This window comes from Juglans microcarpa x Juglans regia, chromosome 5S (assembly GCF_004785595.1).
Source record: "Juglans microcarpa x Juglans regia isolate MS1-56 chromosome 5S, Jm3101_v1.0, whole genome shotgun sequence".
NCBI classification, from domain to species: Eukaryota; Viridiplantae; Streptophyta; class Magnoliopsida; order Fagales; family Juglandaceae; genus Juglans; species Juglans microcarpa x Juglans regia.
In genome coordinates this window covers 8,644,830-8,662,004 of record NC_054603.1, presented here as the reverse complement: position 1 = coordinate 8,662,004, position 17,175 = coordinate 8,644,830, and the positions used below count along the sequence as shown (strand labels likewise).

The 17,175-nt window shown below is 37.3% G+C and overlaps 2 protein-coding genes across 7 annotated transcripts; both read left to right on the top strand.

Moving 5' to 3' along the window:
• The first annotated feature begins 2,455 nt into the window (after positions 1-2,455).
• LOC121268542 (protein ENDOSPERM DEFECTIVE 1-like) lies at positions 2,456-7,804 on the top strand. Its single transcript, XM_041172857.1, is given in 7 exon segments — positions 2,456-3,252; positions 3,255-3,995; positions 4,943-5,062; positions 6,219-6,332; positions 6,449-6,538; positions 7,124-7,231; positions 7,376-7,804. Coding segments are annotated over 7 exon segments (1,689 nt in total). The 5' UTR covers positions 2,456-2,817; the 3' UTR covers positions 7,457-7,804.
• A 1,332-nt stretch (positions 7,805-9,136) lies between these two features.
• Positions 9,137-17,095, top strand: LOC121267485 (pre-mRNA-splicing factor CWC25 homolog). 6 transcript variants are annotated; one of them, XR_005941015.1, is made up of 7 exons: positions 9,139-9,426; positions 9,551-9,860; positions 11,852-12,667; positions 13,220-13,294; positions 14,658-15,044; positions 15,402-15,464; positions 15,667-17,095. XR_005941015.1 is itself a non-coding variant. In XM_041171373.1 (4 exons), exons 1-3 carry the CDS (start codon positions 9,239-9,241, stop codon positions 12,617-12,619), a joined length of 1,266 nt encoding a protein of 421 aa, XP_041027307.1. In that variant the 5' UTR covers positions 9,139-9,238; the 3' UTR covers positions 12,620-12,667; positions 13,220-13,424. The 6 variants fall into 6 exon arrangements, 2 of the variants coding, with proteins under 2 accessions (XP_041027306.1, XP_041027307.1); XR_005941016.1 differs by having other exon boundaries at positions 15,649-17,095; XR_005941018.1 differs by lacking the exon at positions 15,402-15,464.
• The last annotated feature ends 80 nt before the right edge of the window (positions 17,096-17,175 follow it).

Sequence of the window (17,175 nt, the reverse complement as noted above, 5' to 3'; positions counted from 1 at the left end):
GTTTGGCTCCCATAGTCTGAGCAATTTTGTACTACATGAAATGAATGAGTTAAGATGCAATGAAATGGTATATAGAAATTGGATTCCTCCTTCCATTTGGTTGGGGTTTAGAAAGGAATGATGAATGCACTGAAATGAAATATATAATCTCACAATCATGTCCCTTTTTAATCCTGTTTTTTAAGGGTTTAGATTAAGAGTGCTGCCCTGCTGGCCGTGCTTGCAAAATTCAATTTTTTAATTTTTTTAATTTTTCTTATTCATATATTTTTTAACATTTCCAAACATTTTTTAAAAAATATAAAAAAAAATACTAATATACTAATAGTCACTGTCTTAATCAGTAAGTAAAAGAAAAAAAATTAAAAAATAAATAAATACATGAGCGGTCAAAATAAGAGAGTTAAATAAAAAGATATGGTAGTATTATTCTTCGATTAAACCTTGGTTCCGTTCCTTTCCCTTTTTTCATTTTTCTTTAAAAACAATTTCCATTCCTTCCTTCCTTCCTTCTTTATTTTATTTTATTTTCTTTTTCCATTTCCGTCCAAACGGATTTCAAGTATAATTGTGGAAAGAAAAAAATTGAGAGTGGATAATGATTTGATAGAAGGGAATTGGATATCAAGGCCTCCTTCGTTTTTGTAGATGAAGTGAATTAAGATAAAAATTAAAAGGTGAGCAAAATATTATTAGAATATATTTTTTAATATTATTTTTATTTTAAAATTTGAAGAAGTTGAATTGTTTATTTTATTTTGTGTGAGAATTTAAAAATATTGTAATTATTAGATGAGATGAGATGAAAAATTTTGTGAAAATGAACTAGACTAATGTTCTTGTCTAAACTCTAGAGTTAACTTACATAAAGTGAGGGAGAGAAAATAAAGTGGGTCTTTTGACATTTAATGAGTATTTAAGCTCCGGTTTGAATTGGGGGATGAGTTGAGATCTTGACCGAAAAATGATCTCTAATCCAAACAGCTCATCAAATAAGCTTTGAGATGATTTTACTGCTTTTCAAATACGATAAAAACCAATTGACCATTACTTTTTTGCTTTTCAGAAGGGGCAGGTATTTTCAGTTTTTCACGGGAGTAATGAGACTAATGTTTTGAATACCGTACCGGATAGCGTACCGGTCAAGGCACTAGAACGAAATATTTCAATACCGGTACCGTTTCGAGATAGCGTTTCGGGATAACGTTTCGGGATAGTCGATCTATAAATAAATTATATATATAAAAATTATATTCTAAAATAATAGTCTATATATAAATAAATTATATACAAATACATATATATATAAATTATAAATAGTATAGTCTGAATTGAGGGTTAAAAAATAAGTTTGTAGTTTGAAAAAACGAAAAAACGAAAAAAAAAAAAAAAAAAACACACAGGCCGAAATATCGGCCGGTACCGGCCGAAATATAGTCCGGTACAGGCCGAAATTGAGGCCGGTATGACCGGTACCGGCCGGTACGGCCGGTATTTTGGCCGATACGGAACAGATATAGTACCTGTACCGGCCGGACGGCCGAAACGAAAAATTTCGGCCGTACCGGCCGGTACGGTACGAAATTTAAAACTTTGAATGAGACTCATCTCTGCCCCTCACCCGCCCCTCATCTTGACGCAGAGCTCGACACTTTGGGCAAACCTACCTCGTGCTGTGATTGATCTGAAAATCACCATTTCCCCCAATTGAACGACATGGGCGAGGGGGCTTCTCCACTTCCCAACGCCGTGACACCCATAAAATAAACTAATTTTATAAATATTTCATAATTATTTAAGAAAGTCGAAAATAAAATATATTTTTATTTGATATTTTTTTTTATAGAATTTGATTTTATAAAAATATTGTCATCTTATAATATTATTATGAATTATATTATACAAAACAATTAGGTATATAATTTAAAAAATTATTATTACTTATTTATAAATAAAACAAAATCATTACAAATACTATACAATCATTTGTGAGATCCACATCTATTCTTCTCCAACAACTTAAAACCATATCATCTTACTTCCAATCTAAGCACACAAAATTTTCAAAAACTATCTCAACTTATAAATTTCTTTACTATTCACAAATTATCTCGACTCATCTCATCTTATCTCTCTATCCAAACATGGCTAAAGGTTGTTTATCTATTTTTCACCTAGATTTGTAAAATTCTTAACAAAGTTTTTTAAAAATATAAATTTTTAAAAAAATTCATTTAAAGTAGAGTTGTGTCGGAAACAATGAGATCAACCAACAATATGTCAATTGGGAGCATTGAATAAAGATTGATTAAGAAGTAATGATTTCGGATGTTTGGCCTTTTAATTTGAAGGAAGGAACATACATTACCAATTTATAAAAAGAGAACTCCTCAAGGAATGATCATATTAGGTTAAAATAATAACCCACCCTTTTGAAAAATAGAACCGTTACAGCTTGACCCTCACAGCCAACGGCTAGTTTTTCTTTCTTTGGTTATTTTTGTTTTTTTCCAAACAACTTCTTAAGGCTGGCTGTATTTCTTCTTCTTCTTCTTCTTCTTCTTCTCTCTCGTATCAGATGCCGACTCAATTCAAGGTTGTGACAGAGTTGCCATCTAGATATATCTTCTTCTTCTGTTAGATCGGAAGACAGCAAGTACAGATTTGATAGAAGCGAAGCACCGTCGCCTGTCAACATGAGAACAGACCCACAGAGGGATCGCTGCATATAAGCAGCAATTCAGGAAACGGGAGGTGTTCTTTTTGGTGGGATTCAGAAAATTTTGAGATTAGATTGATCAATCTGCCTCCGTGAATATGAATGAATCGATGCAGCAGCAGCAACAAGCCAAAGTTTCAGACAACTCCGCCGCGACGGAGGAAGCGGTTTCTCCTCCTTATCCTCCCCCTCCTCCTCCACCACCGTCTCAACGGCGGCCGAGGGTGAGGGAGGTGAGCTCTAGGTTCATGTCTCCTGTCATTTCATCCTCGTCCTCCGTTTCGTCCAACTCGTCGTCGCCCCTTTCGAAGCCGCATCGCTCGACCTCCGTTCAAAGGCCGCGGCAGCGGCACCTGGACATGGAGCCGTTGTCTTGTTCCGATGAGAACAGGCCCGGTGAGTCCGTTCAGATTCAGAGCCTGGAGAACTCGCCCCCTTGGGATTCTCGATGTAAAGCATCTGCTCTGCCCTCTACTACTCACAGAAAACAGCGTGTGAAGCTTTTCAAAGAAAACGGAGGGGAGGCAGAGCCGAACAACATTTGCAGCAAACCTCAAAAACCTATTATGGGAAAATTGTTAGCAACGCTTTTCCCACCCCCTCGAGGCCCGACACACCTGTGGTCACAAGCAGTGTGGATAGGGACAGGATGATGACATCATCATCATCAAGATTCAGACGGTCTACCAACAACAGTGTCACAGCTGCGGCCAAGCTGTTGCAGTCAAGCGGCATGTCATTACCAGCTCAACCTTCCGTTCCCCAAGATCTATCGTCGACGACTACCGATGATAGTAATCACAACCCACTAGTAAACTGCTCAACACGATCTCTTCCCGATTTCCGCTCTTCCATGCCTGAGGCTGACATGTTGCCAACGGTTTCCAGTAGATTGCTGCCTGAGAAAAATTGCACTAGGGGTAATGTGATTGCTAGCGGTGATTCTTTCAAATTCTCTGCTTCCCCTTGCTCCCGTTCTATGAATTTGCCATTATCAGGTTCCGAACACTCCTTGTTTCATCCCTCCAAAGGCAGTGACAAACAAGCGTATGCTCTCTCTAATTCATACACAAACTCTTCGAAGATGGGGGCCCTCTGTCTGCCACCAGTCCCGCCTTGTTCAAAATTGGGGATAGATGCTAGGAAGGGAAGGAAAGTTTCCACCCATCAGGAAGACGTACATACACTGAAAATGCTTCATAATCGCTATCTGCAGTGGAGATACGCCAATGCAAAAGCAGAGGCCACCATCCAAGGTCGGCAAAGAGAAAGCGAGGTTTGTTTTAGACATCGTTGCATTTGTACCTAATATATTCATTTTTCATAATTTATTTGACATATTTTTGCTGCTTACCTTACTTCATGCTAATGATTTGACAGTAGGTGAACCCAGATTTTAGATTGAAATGATTATTTCTTACTTTTTTGGGCCCAAGAGTAACTAATTACTACAAGTACCAATTTAAACTAATGGTGGCAGGATGGTATTGACTTTTAATCACCGGGGCGAGTTGTTATTGTACGGCCTGTCAAATTTTGCATGCTTACCGGTGTTACATACCAATGGTCTGAAAGTTTTCACTGTATCTCAGCCACGATGAAATATATATGCACTGGAGACTGGGCATGTCATTTTCAGATTGTCCCAGTTAGTTAGGCTTGGTAGATTTGATGAGATTTCCTACCCATTCACTAGTTTCATTGTTTCTGTTACATGTTTTAGTTTACCATCTAAGGTAGCAAAAATCCATATAATTTTCCTCTACTTTGCCTTGTGAAAATCTAGGAATTAGTGGGCAAAATACTAAGACTGACTAGTGGTAAAACAACGATGGACACTCTTAGAAATATAAGCAATGATTATAAGCATTAAGGCAGGTAAGAAAAAGAAAAATATCGGTTATGCAACAAAGCTTAGTAGTGCGCTTGAACATCAATCTCAACATTGACATCTGACCTCATTCATACTTGTTTCCAAGCTCATCCATTACTAGTTTTTGGAAAGCTTATTGTTCTCTGTATGAGCTATGTTTTTTTTTTTTTTTTTTTTTGTTAATTACGTTATATTTATCTTTTGCTTCTCTCTCAATATATGTAATCAAACTTATTCTTTGCCATAGAGAAAACACTTTATAACAGACTATTTTTCCTTGAACTTGTGAATACTTTATGCACCCTTCTCTCTTCCTGTATTATTAAACAAACTTTTTCCTATACTTGTAGAGAACACTTTATTCCCTTATGGTAAAGATATCAGAGTTATATGCTTCTGTAAAGAGCAAACGCATCGAACTTGGGCTTCTGCAAAGAACAAAGACTCTATCAACAATTCTTGAAACTCAAGTAAGGCTGCCAGCCTGATGATACTTGTTTTTTATTAGCTATGAAGCTCTGCAGTATGTTATCTTTTCTGTGCTTAAATAACAGATTCATTGATGGAAAAGAGTTATTTTACATCTAAAATCTAATGGCATTGCTTGAGTTTATTTTGCCATGTTCATGCATTGAACCCATTTCTAGCATATAAAGCATCTCTCACCTAACGTATATCTCAACAAAATCCTTTTCATAACCTGCTATTTGAACTGGAGGAGTTGACCTTCCATGAGTTTAAAATACGGCTCCAGCTCTTATGACAAGCTTTATGCTTCAAAAAAAGATCTCATGCTCATTATATCTTAGAAGTATTACTGGCTCTTCATGCTTACCTTTTAGATTCCTCTGAGAATATAATCTAACAAATTAGTATTTTTCCCTTGTGCTCATAGTTCCATTCACATAAATTATGTCTTCCCTTTAAAAGTTTCATTGCTTATAAGTATTAGCCAAACTTTCTGTATTAATCCTTTTCATCTTATTCATTTATTTATTCTTTGAGATTATTTTTTTGTTAACCAGCAAAACTTGACCAAATTAAGAAATCAGTGCTTAAAGATTGATCTAAATGGGGTGAAAAATATCTAGGAAGCAAAAATGGATAGAAGGGAAAAAGGTTAGGAGAAGAGAGTTTTTTTTTTTTTAGTATGGAGAATAGTGTTTTTCTTTAACCATCAAGGTTTTTGTTCCTTTCAATCTTTGTACATGGTTGGTTCCACATATGCTGTTTCCTACCTGCTAGTTTTTCCCTTTATCTCTTTTGTTGACAACCAAAACAGAACAAGTTGTGAAGCAGTAATAGTAAACAAGGCCCTCATTTGTCTCTATATATTATTCCAAGGTAGCTGGTGGTGTCTTCATCTTGATTCTAAGATGTGTCAATTCGAATAATGCAGTGCACTACAAACATTAGAAATTCTTTGTGTCAATACTGATTATGAATGTATTTTCATTTTTTTCCCTCTTTCCACCATTATTTTTGGCAGTCTCATGAACTCCTCTAACTTTTTCTGTGCCCCCTCCCCCCCCCCCCCCCCCCCCCCCCCCCGGCTTTGAGAAAATATCAATATGCTTTGTGAAATTCGTGTTCATAACTTATTTTTTTGGTTGGCGCCTTATTTAGATTCCATATCTGGAGGAGTGGTCTGCTTTAGAAGAGGATTATTCAATTTCTTTACAAGAAGCAATTCAAGCTTTGTTGAATGCCTCAATTCAACTACCCATTGGGAATGTTACGGTAATTTTTCTCTATATTCTTTTGTCCATTCATGGCTTCCAACATTGTACCAATGCTTGATTCTCTTCCTTTGTGTTTCGCACCAATGATACATTGACCATGTTCACATGTTGCAGGTTGATACAAGCGAGGTGGGGAAGGCACTGAACTCAGCGGTAAAGGTGATGGAAATTATCCTTTATAATCTTCAAAGCTTCCTGCCGAAGGTACAATAAGTGAAAGGCATTTTTCCTTTTACTATCAGCAAGTGGGTCTTTTGTTTTGCTCATAGCTATGAAATAGACCTTCTCAACAGATACCATTTTGTAGGTTTTCATGGACTGCCCATCAGTTTTTCTTGCTATCCAGCACTACTATTTTCACTAGACTTAATTTCATCCAAATCCACCGATTGGGGATGGTTTACACTTTACATTTATATTTAGTTGATGAGGAAAGCTATGTCAAAAGGAAAATTCCTAACATGGATTGGCAGAGAATATAAGATTAATATTTCAATGAACTAGATATAAAGGAAAAATTTTGCAGAGCACATGGATTGAGAAAGGATTTTGGGGAGGAAGTCTTAAAGCATGGAACAATAATATGTGATGAGTTTTGAATGTCAACTTAGGAGCATTTGAGGGTGAATCTAATACAAGTGATAAGCCTAGGCAGACCTAAAATCCTTTGGGGAAAAAAGAATGTTTGCTGAGAGTAGATAAGATCTGATATGTCTATATACTGTACCTCCTCTACTTAATTTTGGCTTTCCAGTATTAAAAAAAAAAGCATGTATAATTTATTTTCAGGCAGAAGACATAGAATGCTTGATTTCAGAACTGGCCAGAATAATTGGGGGAGAAAGAGCTCTTATTGAAGAATGTGGAAGTCTGTTGTCCAAGACATGTACATCACAGGTTTGTCTCAGCTTGTAATATATATACTAACTAGTAGTCTCATATTTCTTTGTACATTTTGAGCTGAAGTGATGAGAAAAAATGAAAAAAACAAAAGAAGTCTTAATTAGTATTTTAACGTTGTAAAGATTGGTGTGGTTTCAGGTGGAAGAGTTCAGTTTAAGGGGACAGATAATCCAATTACATCGTTGCTGTCATAAAGATGACCGACCAAGTAAAAAATGAGTAATGCTTTTCATCACTGCATTTTTCATGCTCTAGATCATCATTCACCGCCTGGCCATCATCTGTTGGATCAACAAAATAAGCTGTCATAAGAAAGAAATCTATCACTTACACTCTCTCACTCTCTTACTTTTTTTGGGGTTTCGTTTCTCGTTGGAGAGGGTGGGGGGGTATTTTGGCAGAATCTCTATCATATTCTATACACTAAGGCAGGCCGGGTGACAGGGGAGAGAGAGAGAGTTCATCACCCTCCTCCCCCTGCAATTCTTTTGTTCTTGTGTAACTTTTAACATGAGCTCTATTGTTTTATTTCACAGCTTTGTGATGAGCAGAGTGATTTTAAGCTCTCTCTCTCTCTCTCTCTCTCTCTCTCTCTCTCCCTCCTATTAGATTTGATTGTAAAGAAGGGAAGCAGTTACATCCAAAGCAACTAAACTAAGCAAGCATCGATCAAGAAACGATGCAACCAAATGAGCAACTCCACCGTTAGCCATAGACCATTAACATCGATGTATCCAAAAAGCCATATTTTCTTTTTTGTTGTTTTTAAAAGGGGAAGGCTATGCATCGGCCACTATTCAATTTCATACCCTACATTTATTATTTTTTTTACGTGGTGTGAAGTGGTGAATAAAATAGCTTATGAAAAAAAATTTTCTTTTTAAAATGGGTTTTGTTAATTTGGCAAATACAAAAGAATGGATTACGCTTGCTAGGTCATCAACTGGGTAGTAGTAGTTCTCATTCCCATGATCTTTTTTCTTTTTCTTTTAATCAAGTCAATACGAGGAGGTTTAAGGGTAGAATGTAATCACGATATTCTTCTACCATGAGTAAGAATTTATTAATAAATTACGGATTCGACCTTTTTGTTAAGAAAAAATAATTTGTACGAGTCTCAAATAGACAAGTCTCATACAAGCTTTTGTAAAAAAAATAGATCTTGCCTAAAAAAAGTGTAAAAAAAGCCATTCTTTATTAGTAGAACCCACTTTTTTACAAATAGTTTGTATGAAACTTGTCTATTTGATACTTATACCTATTACTCTTAAATAAAAAAGTTAGAACTTGCACCCAAACAAGGCCTTAATGGACGCTAGTACCTATCGAGTAATGATACTTATACAACCCTTTACCTCATTTTATACAACCATGTTTTAAAATAAAGGTTGTTAAGATATAAAATAAATAATAAAATCTATCTATTTTCATCAATTTAAACTTTTGAGATAAGTGATGATTTTATATGATATCAGAGCAGAGGTCTTGAGTTTAAATCCTGACTCTACACTCTACCTAATTTAATTAAATATTCTACCTGTTAGGTCTACTCATTGTCTATTGAGGAGAAATCTAACCTACAAGTGAGGAAAGTGTTAAGATATAAAATAAATAATAAAATCTATTTTTTTTATTAGCTTAAATTTTTGAGACAAATGATAATTTTATAAAAATATTTATGTAAAGTGATGTTATTTTTATAAGTTACTTTATAAAAAGTAACCTAAAAATATTGTCAGTCTATTATTTTCCATACCAAAATGGGCCAAGATTGGTCTTTCATTGTTTAACTAATGGGCCAAACTACAAGTCGGCCATTTTCTACGTAAGTCGTAGACTCGGCCCATATTTTGCTTCGGCAATTATTATTTGATGGATGAGAATATAATATATATGCATCTTTTCCTCTGTCTGTTGATACGCAGCGAGAGAAAAAGGGGATTGGATTGAGAGGGAAAATATTGAGAAGAAAGAAAGAAAGCAAGTAAGAGGGGAGGGAGCATGGCATTGAAATTCTTGAACAAGAAGGGATGGCACACGGGCAGCCTCAGGAACATTGAGAACGTGTGGAAGGCCGAGCAAAAGCATGGCGCCGAGCAGAAGAAATTGGATGAGCTCCGCAAGCAGATCCAGGAGGAGAGGGAACGCTCCGAGTTTCGTCTCCTTCAGGAGCAGGCCGGCCTCGTTCCGTACGTTTTTAAATATCCCACCCTTCTTCTTCTTATTATTATAATCCACTCTCTACTATTTTTATCGATTAAATCTCTGCATTTTTTTAATTTATTTTTTTTACAATTTTGGGTAATTTTGCAGTAAGCAGGAGAGATTGGAATTTCTGTACGATTCGGGATTAGCTGTGGGTAAGGGTAGTAATTCCGATGGATTCAAGGCCCTCGAAGCATTCCCCAAGGCTGGCACTGCCGCGGAAGCCTCCGACACTGCCAAGGCATCGTCTTCGTCTTCGGCCGTGCCGGGTGCTTTGTTCGAAGAGAAGCCTCACTCTGCTAACGATGCCTGGAGGAAACTCCATACCGATCCTTTGCTCATGATTCGACAGCGTGAGCAAGAAGCCCTTTCCCGCATCAAGAACAACCCCGTCCAGATGGCCAACATTCGCAAATCCGTATGTCCTTTGACTCAATTCGAATTTCAAACTTGGGGGATGGAATAGGCTGTCAATCGGAGGCCACCCAGATTCTCAAATATATGATAGGGAAGTTTCCGCTTGGAAAGCGGAAATCTTATCCGATTCTATTCTTACGAACCGTATTGGGTTTATAAACAAGGTAGATAGATTCCTTTTGAGTGTATCATTCTTTGTCAGTGCCGAGGGATGGAGAACAAGGCCTAGGCTTTCGCTGGATCTAGGATAAGTTGTTGGTAGTGACGGGAGAGTTCTGGTAAAAGCAAGTTTTGGAAGCTGTTGAAACCCTAGTGACTTGCCGTTTTGTCGTACTAGATTTTAGAAAGAACCTTCAACAAGCAAGTTACATGCTCTCACTTTTTATCAGCGACATGCTCTCACTTTTTATTGAACATCAATCTTCTCCTTTTCTGAGCCATATTGAATATATTTCTCATCTTGTTCCGATGGTTTCTGCTATCACGCGCATCTTAATTTGCTAAATTGACTAAACTACTTGCATCTTTGTCTATACGGTGCTCATAAGTGATATTATTAGATGTTTCTTAAGGATTTATATGATGTCGATGGGTCTCGGTGACACTAGACAACTGTCGAAGACATAGCTTGAAATCTTTGCCTGATTGCCTTTCTTGTTTAAGTTTCTAGCCTCCCAACTCTTTAATTTTATAACAATTTCCCTTAGATATGTACATTCTTATGTCTATAATTCTCTTCATTGCTTGCTTCCCACAGTTTATCCACACCAACGCGTTAGCTTTACAGTTTCTCCAACTCTCCATGTCTTCCCACTGTTTTTGCTTCTGTGCATGGAAGATTACATCTTGAACATTGATTAAATTTGTCCGGTCTGGTATGACTCAAGAACTGCATAGTGTTAATTCAAATGATTTTTTCCCCTAGGCAAGCAGTTATATGATAATTTATTGAACCCCTAGGGGTTGGCTCAAGTGATGAAGGCCTTGGGCTTGAAGGTATGCTCCCCTCAGGTCTAAGGTTCAAGTCCCCTTGGGTGCAAACAATCTCTAGGGGCCATCGGACTGGGGGATTTTTCCCTTGAATTGCCCGAGGTGCATTTGCGGGGAACTCTTTGCCGAGGGCCTGTGCACCCCTGGGATTAGTCGGGACTCTGTTCTTGGACACCCGGTGCCAATAAAAAATATAATAATTTATTGAATTTTATGTAGATTGTTGGAAATTACAATAATGGTTTGCAATTAAAAGAAATAGGCGGCTGGTGCTAGAGAGATAATATTGGATGGGATTAGGTGGTTTTGGCCCAATGCAAGTTAGTAGACCTCATGGGGTTGGTTTGTGGAAGATAATTTGAATGGATTAAGGAGGTATTCTGCCCTATGTTCCCCAGAGTTAGGGGTAGTAGAAAGGTGCAGATTTGGTGCTGATAGACTCCTCTGTCATTCACTTCCCAAATTTATTAAGTACACCAGATGATAATAATGTTTCAGTAGCCTCATATAGGGTGTTAGAATGGGTCATGCCTTGTTGACCCTAATTACTGTACAAATCCACATGGGAGATGGGTTTTGTGATCGTTCTTTTTAGGATTCTTGATGGATCTATGATGAGTAGTGCTGGGAAGGGTTCATTGGTTGACATTATATTAGCATTTAGAGATTTCAGGTGAAGTTTTATTTATAACGTGCTTATGACAGATATGGCGAACTGTCCTTCGGAAAATGTATGAGCTGCAATGGTTTAAATTATCGCTTTAAGAAGGTTGTGCCGTCATATTGGTATAGATTATTTCGTCCAAAGGGAAAAAAAAAATTTAACTGATGTCATGGAGGAGGATTTCCTTTGGAAAATGTATGAGCTGCAATAGTTTAAATTTCATTGAGAAAATGCTGCAAGTAAAATTAAAGATAGACTTTATTCTCGACACATTTCCAATTAAAGTTGTTACTGATCGTGCTTCTGTGCTCAATTATTTTTATTTTTTCATTAATTAGGTTGAAGAACAAAAACACAAGAAGAAGGCACATAGTGAAAAGGAACCCCAGAAGAAGCATCATCATAGCAGTTCAAAGAATAAAAAGCATTCATCCTCTAGACAACGATCTGATTCGGAAAATGATGCTGCTGAAAGGGGGAAAGCGAAGACTAGCAGACACAAGAACTCAAACTCTGATTTGCATTCAGTTTCTGAAGATGAATCTAGTAAAAGAGAGAGCCAAAGTAAGAAGGATCGCCACAAGGGCTCAAAATACAAAGAGTCATCATCCAGTGGCTTGTCAGGCCCAAATACTGCAAACAATAATGGTCGAGATGCTAACAAGAGGAATCGTGACAAGTCGGAGCAAGAAAAATTTTCTTCTGAAGGTCAGAGAAATCTTGATGTTGCAGAAAGGGGAAGGGAAAGCAGAAGGTATCATGAAGCAAGCCGTCATGATGGGACTGAGTCACACTACAAGCGCCGCAATGTTGTTCCCAAGCTTTCAGAAGAAGAGCGGGCTGCTAGGCTGCGGGAGATGCAAGTGGATGCTGAATTGCATGAGGAACAAAGATGGAAACGTTTGAGGAAGGCTGAGGAGGATGATGCACGAGAAGCTACCCGGGCTAGCACATCTGGTGGCAGAAATTTCTTGGATGCTGCTCAGAAAAGTATCTATGGTGCTGAGAAAGGGGGAAGCTCAACAATTGAGGAGAGTGTCCGTCGCCGAACACATTACTCACAGGGTAGGTCTGAGGCACATGAAAGAAATGCTTTCCGGCGGTGAGGCAGTCGGGCAGTTGATTGCTTCCTATCCTGATGATTTTAGCTGGTAAGTGATAAATTCAGGTGTGCTTCTCCACCTTTGCCCTAGATAGGGTATCTCTTTTGTACCAAGTTTAAACTATGTTGTATTGAAAAGCTACCTATCTACCTATGATGTCAAGCTGAATTATGTTGATATAGAATGCCTTTCCACATATCTACCTAACCATGATGATTAGCCTGGAATGACCGACCAAATGTGCTCAAATAACCGTGCAGAGGAGTCTGGGCTTGTGTCTCATGAGAATTATTAATATTATTGCTTACGGTTTGATTTGATGAATCGATATGAGAATAACTTCCAGTAATAGACGACTTCTGAGGTGCCACTTCCTGAGAATTTCCGGGAATATCTGAAGCTGTAGTCTCTCTCTCTCTCTCTCTCTCTCTCTCCACGCCAGGGAAAGTGAGGTGTAACTCTGCTGCAATTTCTTCCCACAAATGAAATTTTGCCGTTCAATTCCACAGGCATTGAGAAAATGAATTCAAGTCCTCAATCGTTAACAAAACCCACAAATGGGTTGTTTAGGTACTGCGTGTTCTTACCCATGGAGGAGCCCCCCACATCTTTGACTTTTAAGACATGCAGCAACGAACTTTAGAAAAGAGCAAAAGTCAATGATTAATTAGATGCCTGGTAATCGCTGACCAATTTCACCCGCTTTCATTGGAATTGTTTTTGTAGCCTAAACCCCAATGCACTTGAAACATATTGGAAGATAATCACATATTCATGGAATGTCATTTCATTTCATCCTATTTTATTAGATTGAGGATGTGATCCGATTCTTCAAGTGAATTGGACGGAACTATTTTATTTAGAAAAATGACATTTTTAAGTTTTTTAATCATCTTCTTTTTTATAACAAGTATTCGTTCTTAGAACGTGAAACATTTGTAAAAAGAGAAATGTTTTCCCATTAAATAGATTCTATAAAAGTAAATATACAAATTGAAAATTATTTTTTTTGTAAAATAGATCTAACGTATCATATGAAGGCATATCAATTTGTATGTTTACTTTTGTATAGTCTCTTTGTGACTGTGACCATTAGCATTTGTTTTATCAAAGTCATCTTTAAAATTTGATGAAAAGTACATGCTTTTTATAAATCTAAAACCTCTTTAGCCTTAACTCTACATTGAATTAGTCAAAATAATAATATAATAATATTTTTATTTTTTTCATATTTTGCAATTACACTACCTATATGTTAATTAATAATAATATTTCTTCCTTCGCATATTTCAAAAGGGGGCGGCTACTATGCCGCCCCATTTTGACCGCTGGGCATACCGCCCAGCGTAACTTTTTTTTTCTTTTTTCTTTTCACATTTTTTTAACATATTTAAATATATTTAAAAAATAAAAAAAATATACCAATATACTTAAAATCACTTCCTTAACCACTAAGTAAAAAAAATAAAATAAAAAAATAAATTTTGACTAGGGGTCAAATAGAGGTGTCAAATTAGGGAGGTAAAATAGACTTTCTCATTTCAAAATTGAACATAAAAATGAAAGTGAAAGGGCGTTCTAGTGAAGTGAAAATCGCAGGATATAAAAATTGAAAATCAAAACAGTTGGGATAATTTTTATAATAAAATATTAATTTTAAAGATGAATAGTATAAAATGACTATAGCTTATAGTTGTAAATTATTTTATTTACATTTCTTCAAATTTAGAAGTTCAAACTTTAAAAGCCAAAGCCAGTGCTAACACTACTCTTATGAAAAACATATCCCATTTGGTTATTGACATTTGTTTCTTTCTTTAATTTCATCTACTACTACATAATTGGACAAGGTGATAGATACACGTTGCTCAACGACCTTGATTATAAAAATGGCAGCAGCTTTTAAGTTTTTCATACATTAGTACTGAAAAGGGTTAACCAAAAAAAAAAAAAAAACCATGTTTAACATGTGAGGATGAATAAATAAATCTTCTTTTTGACAATGGCAGTGAATAATCCTGATCCTTCAATTATCAATTAGGTTTTAGGTGATAGAATTTTCAAAGTTTGTTGTTGTATTCTGTCTGGGTCAGTCTCAGATGCCTTTAATATAAACAATTCTTTTTCCCCAATGTCCTCCTTTGACTAAAGCCAGCCAGCCAGCCAACCAGCCTGCCGCAGAACCACGAAGCTACGGTGATACGAGACTTCCCATATTTTTCTTCGAAAGTAAGCTAACATCAAGGATTCAGTACTCTACATATGTCTAACAGTCAAAACAGAGCTGACCAAGCTTTGCAGAAGTTCAGAGGGAGAGGAGGTTGGAGGCGAGCAAGAGAATTTTGACCTACAACAAGTAGGAGTTCTAATAGTCGATCGATTGGAGCAAACCTTTTAACAACAGAGGTTTCCGTCATATTTTCAACAGGTATGCGGCTTATCTTTGGGATATGCTATTTTCACTTGCTTTGTTATTTTTTCCCCCCCTCTTGGGCCTCTTTGCTGCGTCCGGATCTCTCCTAGAGGTTCTGGAAAAAACGTACTGTCCTTAAAATATGGGCTGTTGGCGAAGCTTGTTTCCAGCAGTTTAGAGAATTGAGCATTAAGTAATGGGAAGAAGACAAGTCATAGCTGGATGGTACCGACCTTTTATTCAAAGATGCTGCTATCAGTCGTTTGTTTTTTCCCTAAACAGACAAGAACAAGCCATTTCCTCATTTGTATACGTCTGGGGCATTGTAGTGTACACCTTGAAAACATTCCTTAGTTCCCTTTTCATTTGCAGGTTGGTTTGAGATTTTTTTCGTTTGGGTTTCTGTTATCAAAATCTGCAGAGCAGAATCAATTGGTAAGATCTTAATACTTTTATAGTATTTATATTAATTGCTTTGTTCATCTTCACCTGTCAGTGCACGTCTCCCCACTCCTCCCTCTTTCAAAGCTATGGTTTATGTTTCCTGTTCTCCACATTTTTGAGCATGCCTCATCACTGAATCCTTCTCTTTTGCATCTTCCCGTTTCTCATGATCCAGTTTCTGGGTCATATTCAGGGCTCTGCCTTTCAAAATGGGATGCATTTCTTCAAAATTCGTGACCAGATCAACCAGTTTTCATGAAGGGAAAAATCAAAGTTTGCAGAGAGCCAATGGCATTCCTGTGCTGGAGGAACCAAACATGTCCTCTAGTGGCAGCGACCACTATCTTGCTCTTGTCAGCACTGCTAACATGGTAGCCAAAAAACTCCAATCTTGGGATTCCAATTCAAACACATGTTCCAAACGAGACACTGAACCTGCTAGAATTGAGACTGATAACAAATGGGAGTTGATAGCAAGTTTAGATCAAGGAGTAGTAGAGCATGCCCAGCCAGCTCCAAAAGTAATGGGATCCATTGATACTGATTTCAGAAGGCGGTCTAGAAGTTGTCATTGGTCTCCAGAGCATCGAGTGTCTTCCTTTGCTGTGGAGGTTACTGAGGGGATTAAGGAAGATAAATCTTATAGGCGTTATAAGGGCATGGCACGCAGCAGGAGTATACACACAGTAGAAGAATATGATGCAATGTTAGAAAATATACGATCTGGTGTGCAGCAAAGATGGCTCAATGGCAAGGATTACGGTTCCAACATGCAGCAGGAGTATACCAACACGAAACCTCTTGGTTCCAAAACCTCATCAAAGAAATCTTACTATGCCGAGGACAAAGAAGAGTCTGGTTTGCAGGAAATGAAACAATTGTGCTTAAAGGATGAAGCTTTGGTACTTGAGTACACTACTGAAGACTTAATGAGATTGAGATCAGAAGTAGAAACCAAGGTGGCAATAACAAGTCCTAACAGCAACAGCTCAAGTTCAGGTCAAGAAAACCGAGAAGTGATCCCATCTCCTTGTAGCTCCAGCTCAACCAAGGAATCACATTTGTTTGAGGGTGCTGGTCAAGAAGGACGCATGTTTGGGAAGGGATTTAAAAGAGAGGAAATATCCGAGGAGCTAGAATCACTGAGAATCCCACCAAACTTTGAACTCCCAACAATATTAAGTCTTAGGGAATGGCTTCATGTTGGGGGTCAAGTCTACTCTCCTGGATCTCATGCCACTCCGAAGTTTGGTAGTTATTCTTTACCAATTCGTGGTACTGTAAGTGAATGCAGTGAAGACTTCATCTTCAATCCAGAATTGGTGGCTGCCTATGAGCAATGTATGCACCAACTTGAAGCAGAAGAAGAAAGCGTTATCCTGCAAATTGTGGAGGGTTCTGAAGAAGAATGTACTAAAGATAAGCATGTCAAAGTCAATCCCGCAGAGAAAATCAAGAGCATGTAGTTCACAATCCTCCCATTAGGAGATACAGCAAAGCAATATTAAATAAACAAATGTAGTGGTAAATACATAATTGTCCTGTCAGGAAGGGAATAAAACATATATATATTTACAAAGATTCAAGCAATTCAAGTTATATCTATCCCATTTGAGTTTGAATTTTTATTGAATAACTCGATCCTTCTACAACCCAAGTTACATGCATAAGACACATCAGATATACTTTGGTCTTAATGAAT

Excerpts from the sequence above, each read along its gene's own strand:
- LOC121267485 (XM_041171373.1), top strand. The coding sequence starts at position 9,239 with ATGGCATTGAAATTCTTGAACAAGAAGGGATGGCACACGGGCAGCCTC. Across the intron at positions 9,427-9,550 it reads GAGCAGGCCGGCCTCGTTCC|TAAGCAGGAGAGATTGGAAT; the intron begins GTACGTTTTTAA and ends GTAATTTTGCAG. Across the intron at positions 9,861-11,851 it reads TGGCCAACATTCGCAAATCC|GTTGAAGAACAAAAACACAA; the intron begins GTATGTCCTTTG and ends TTCATTAATTAG.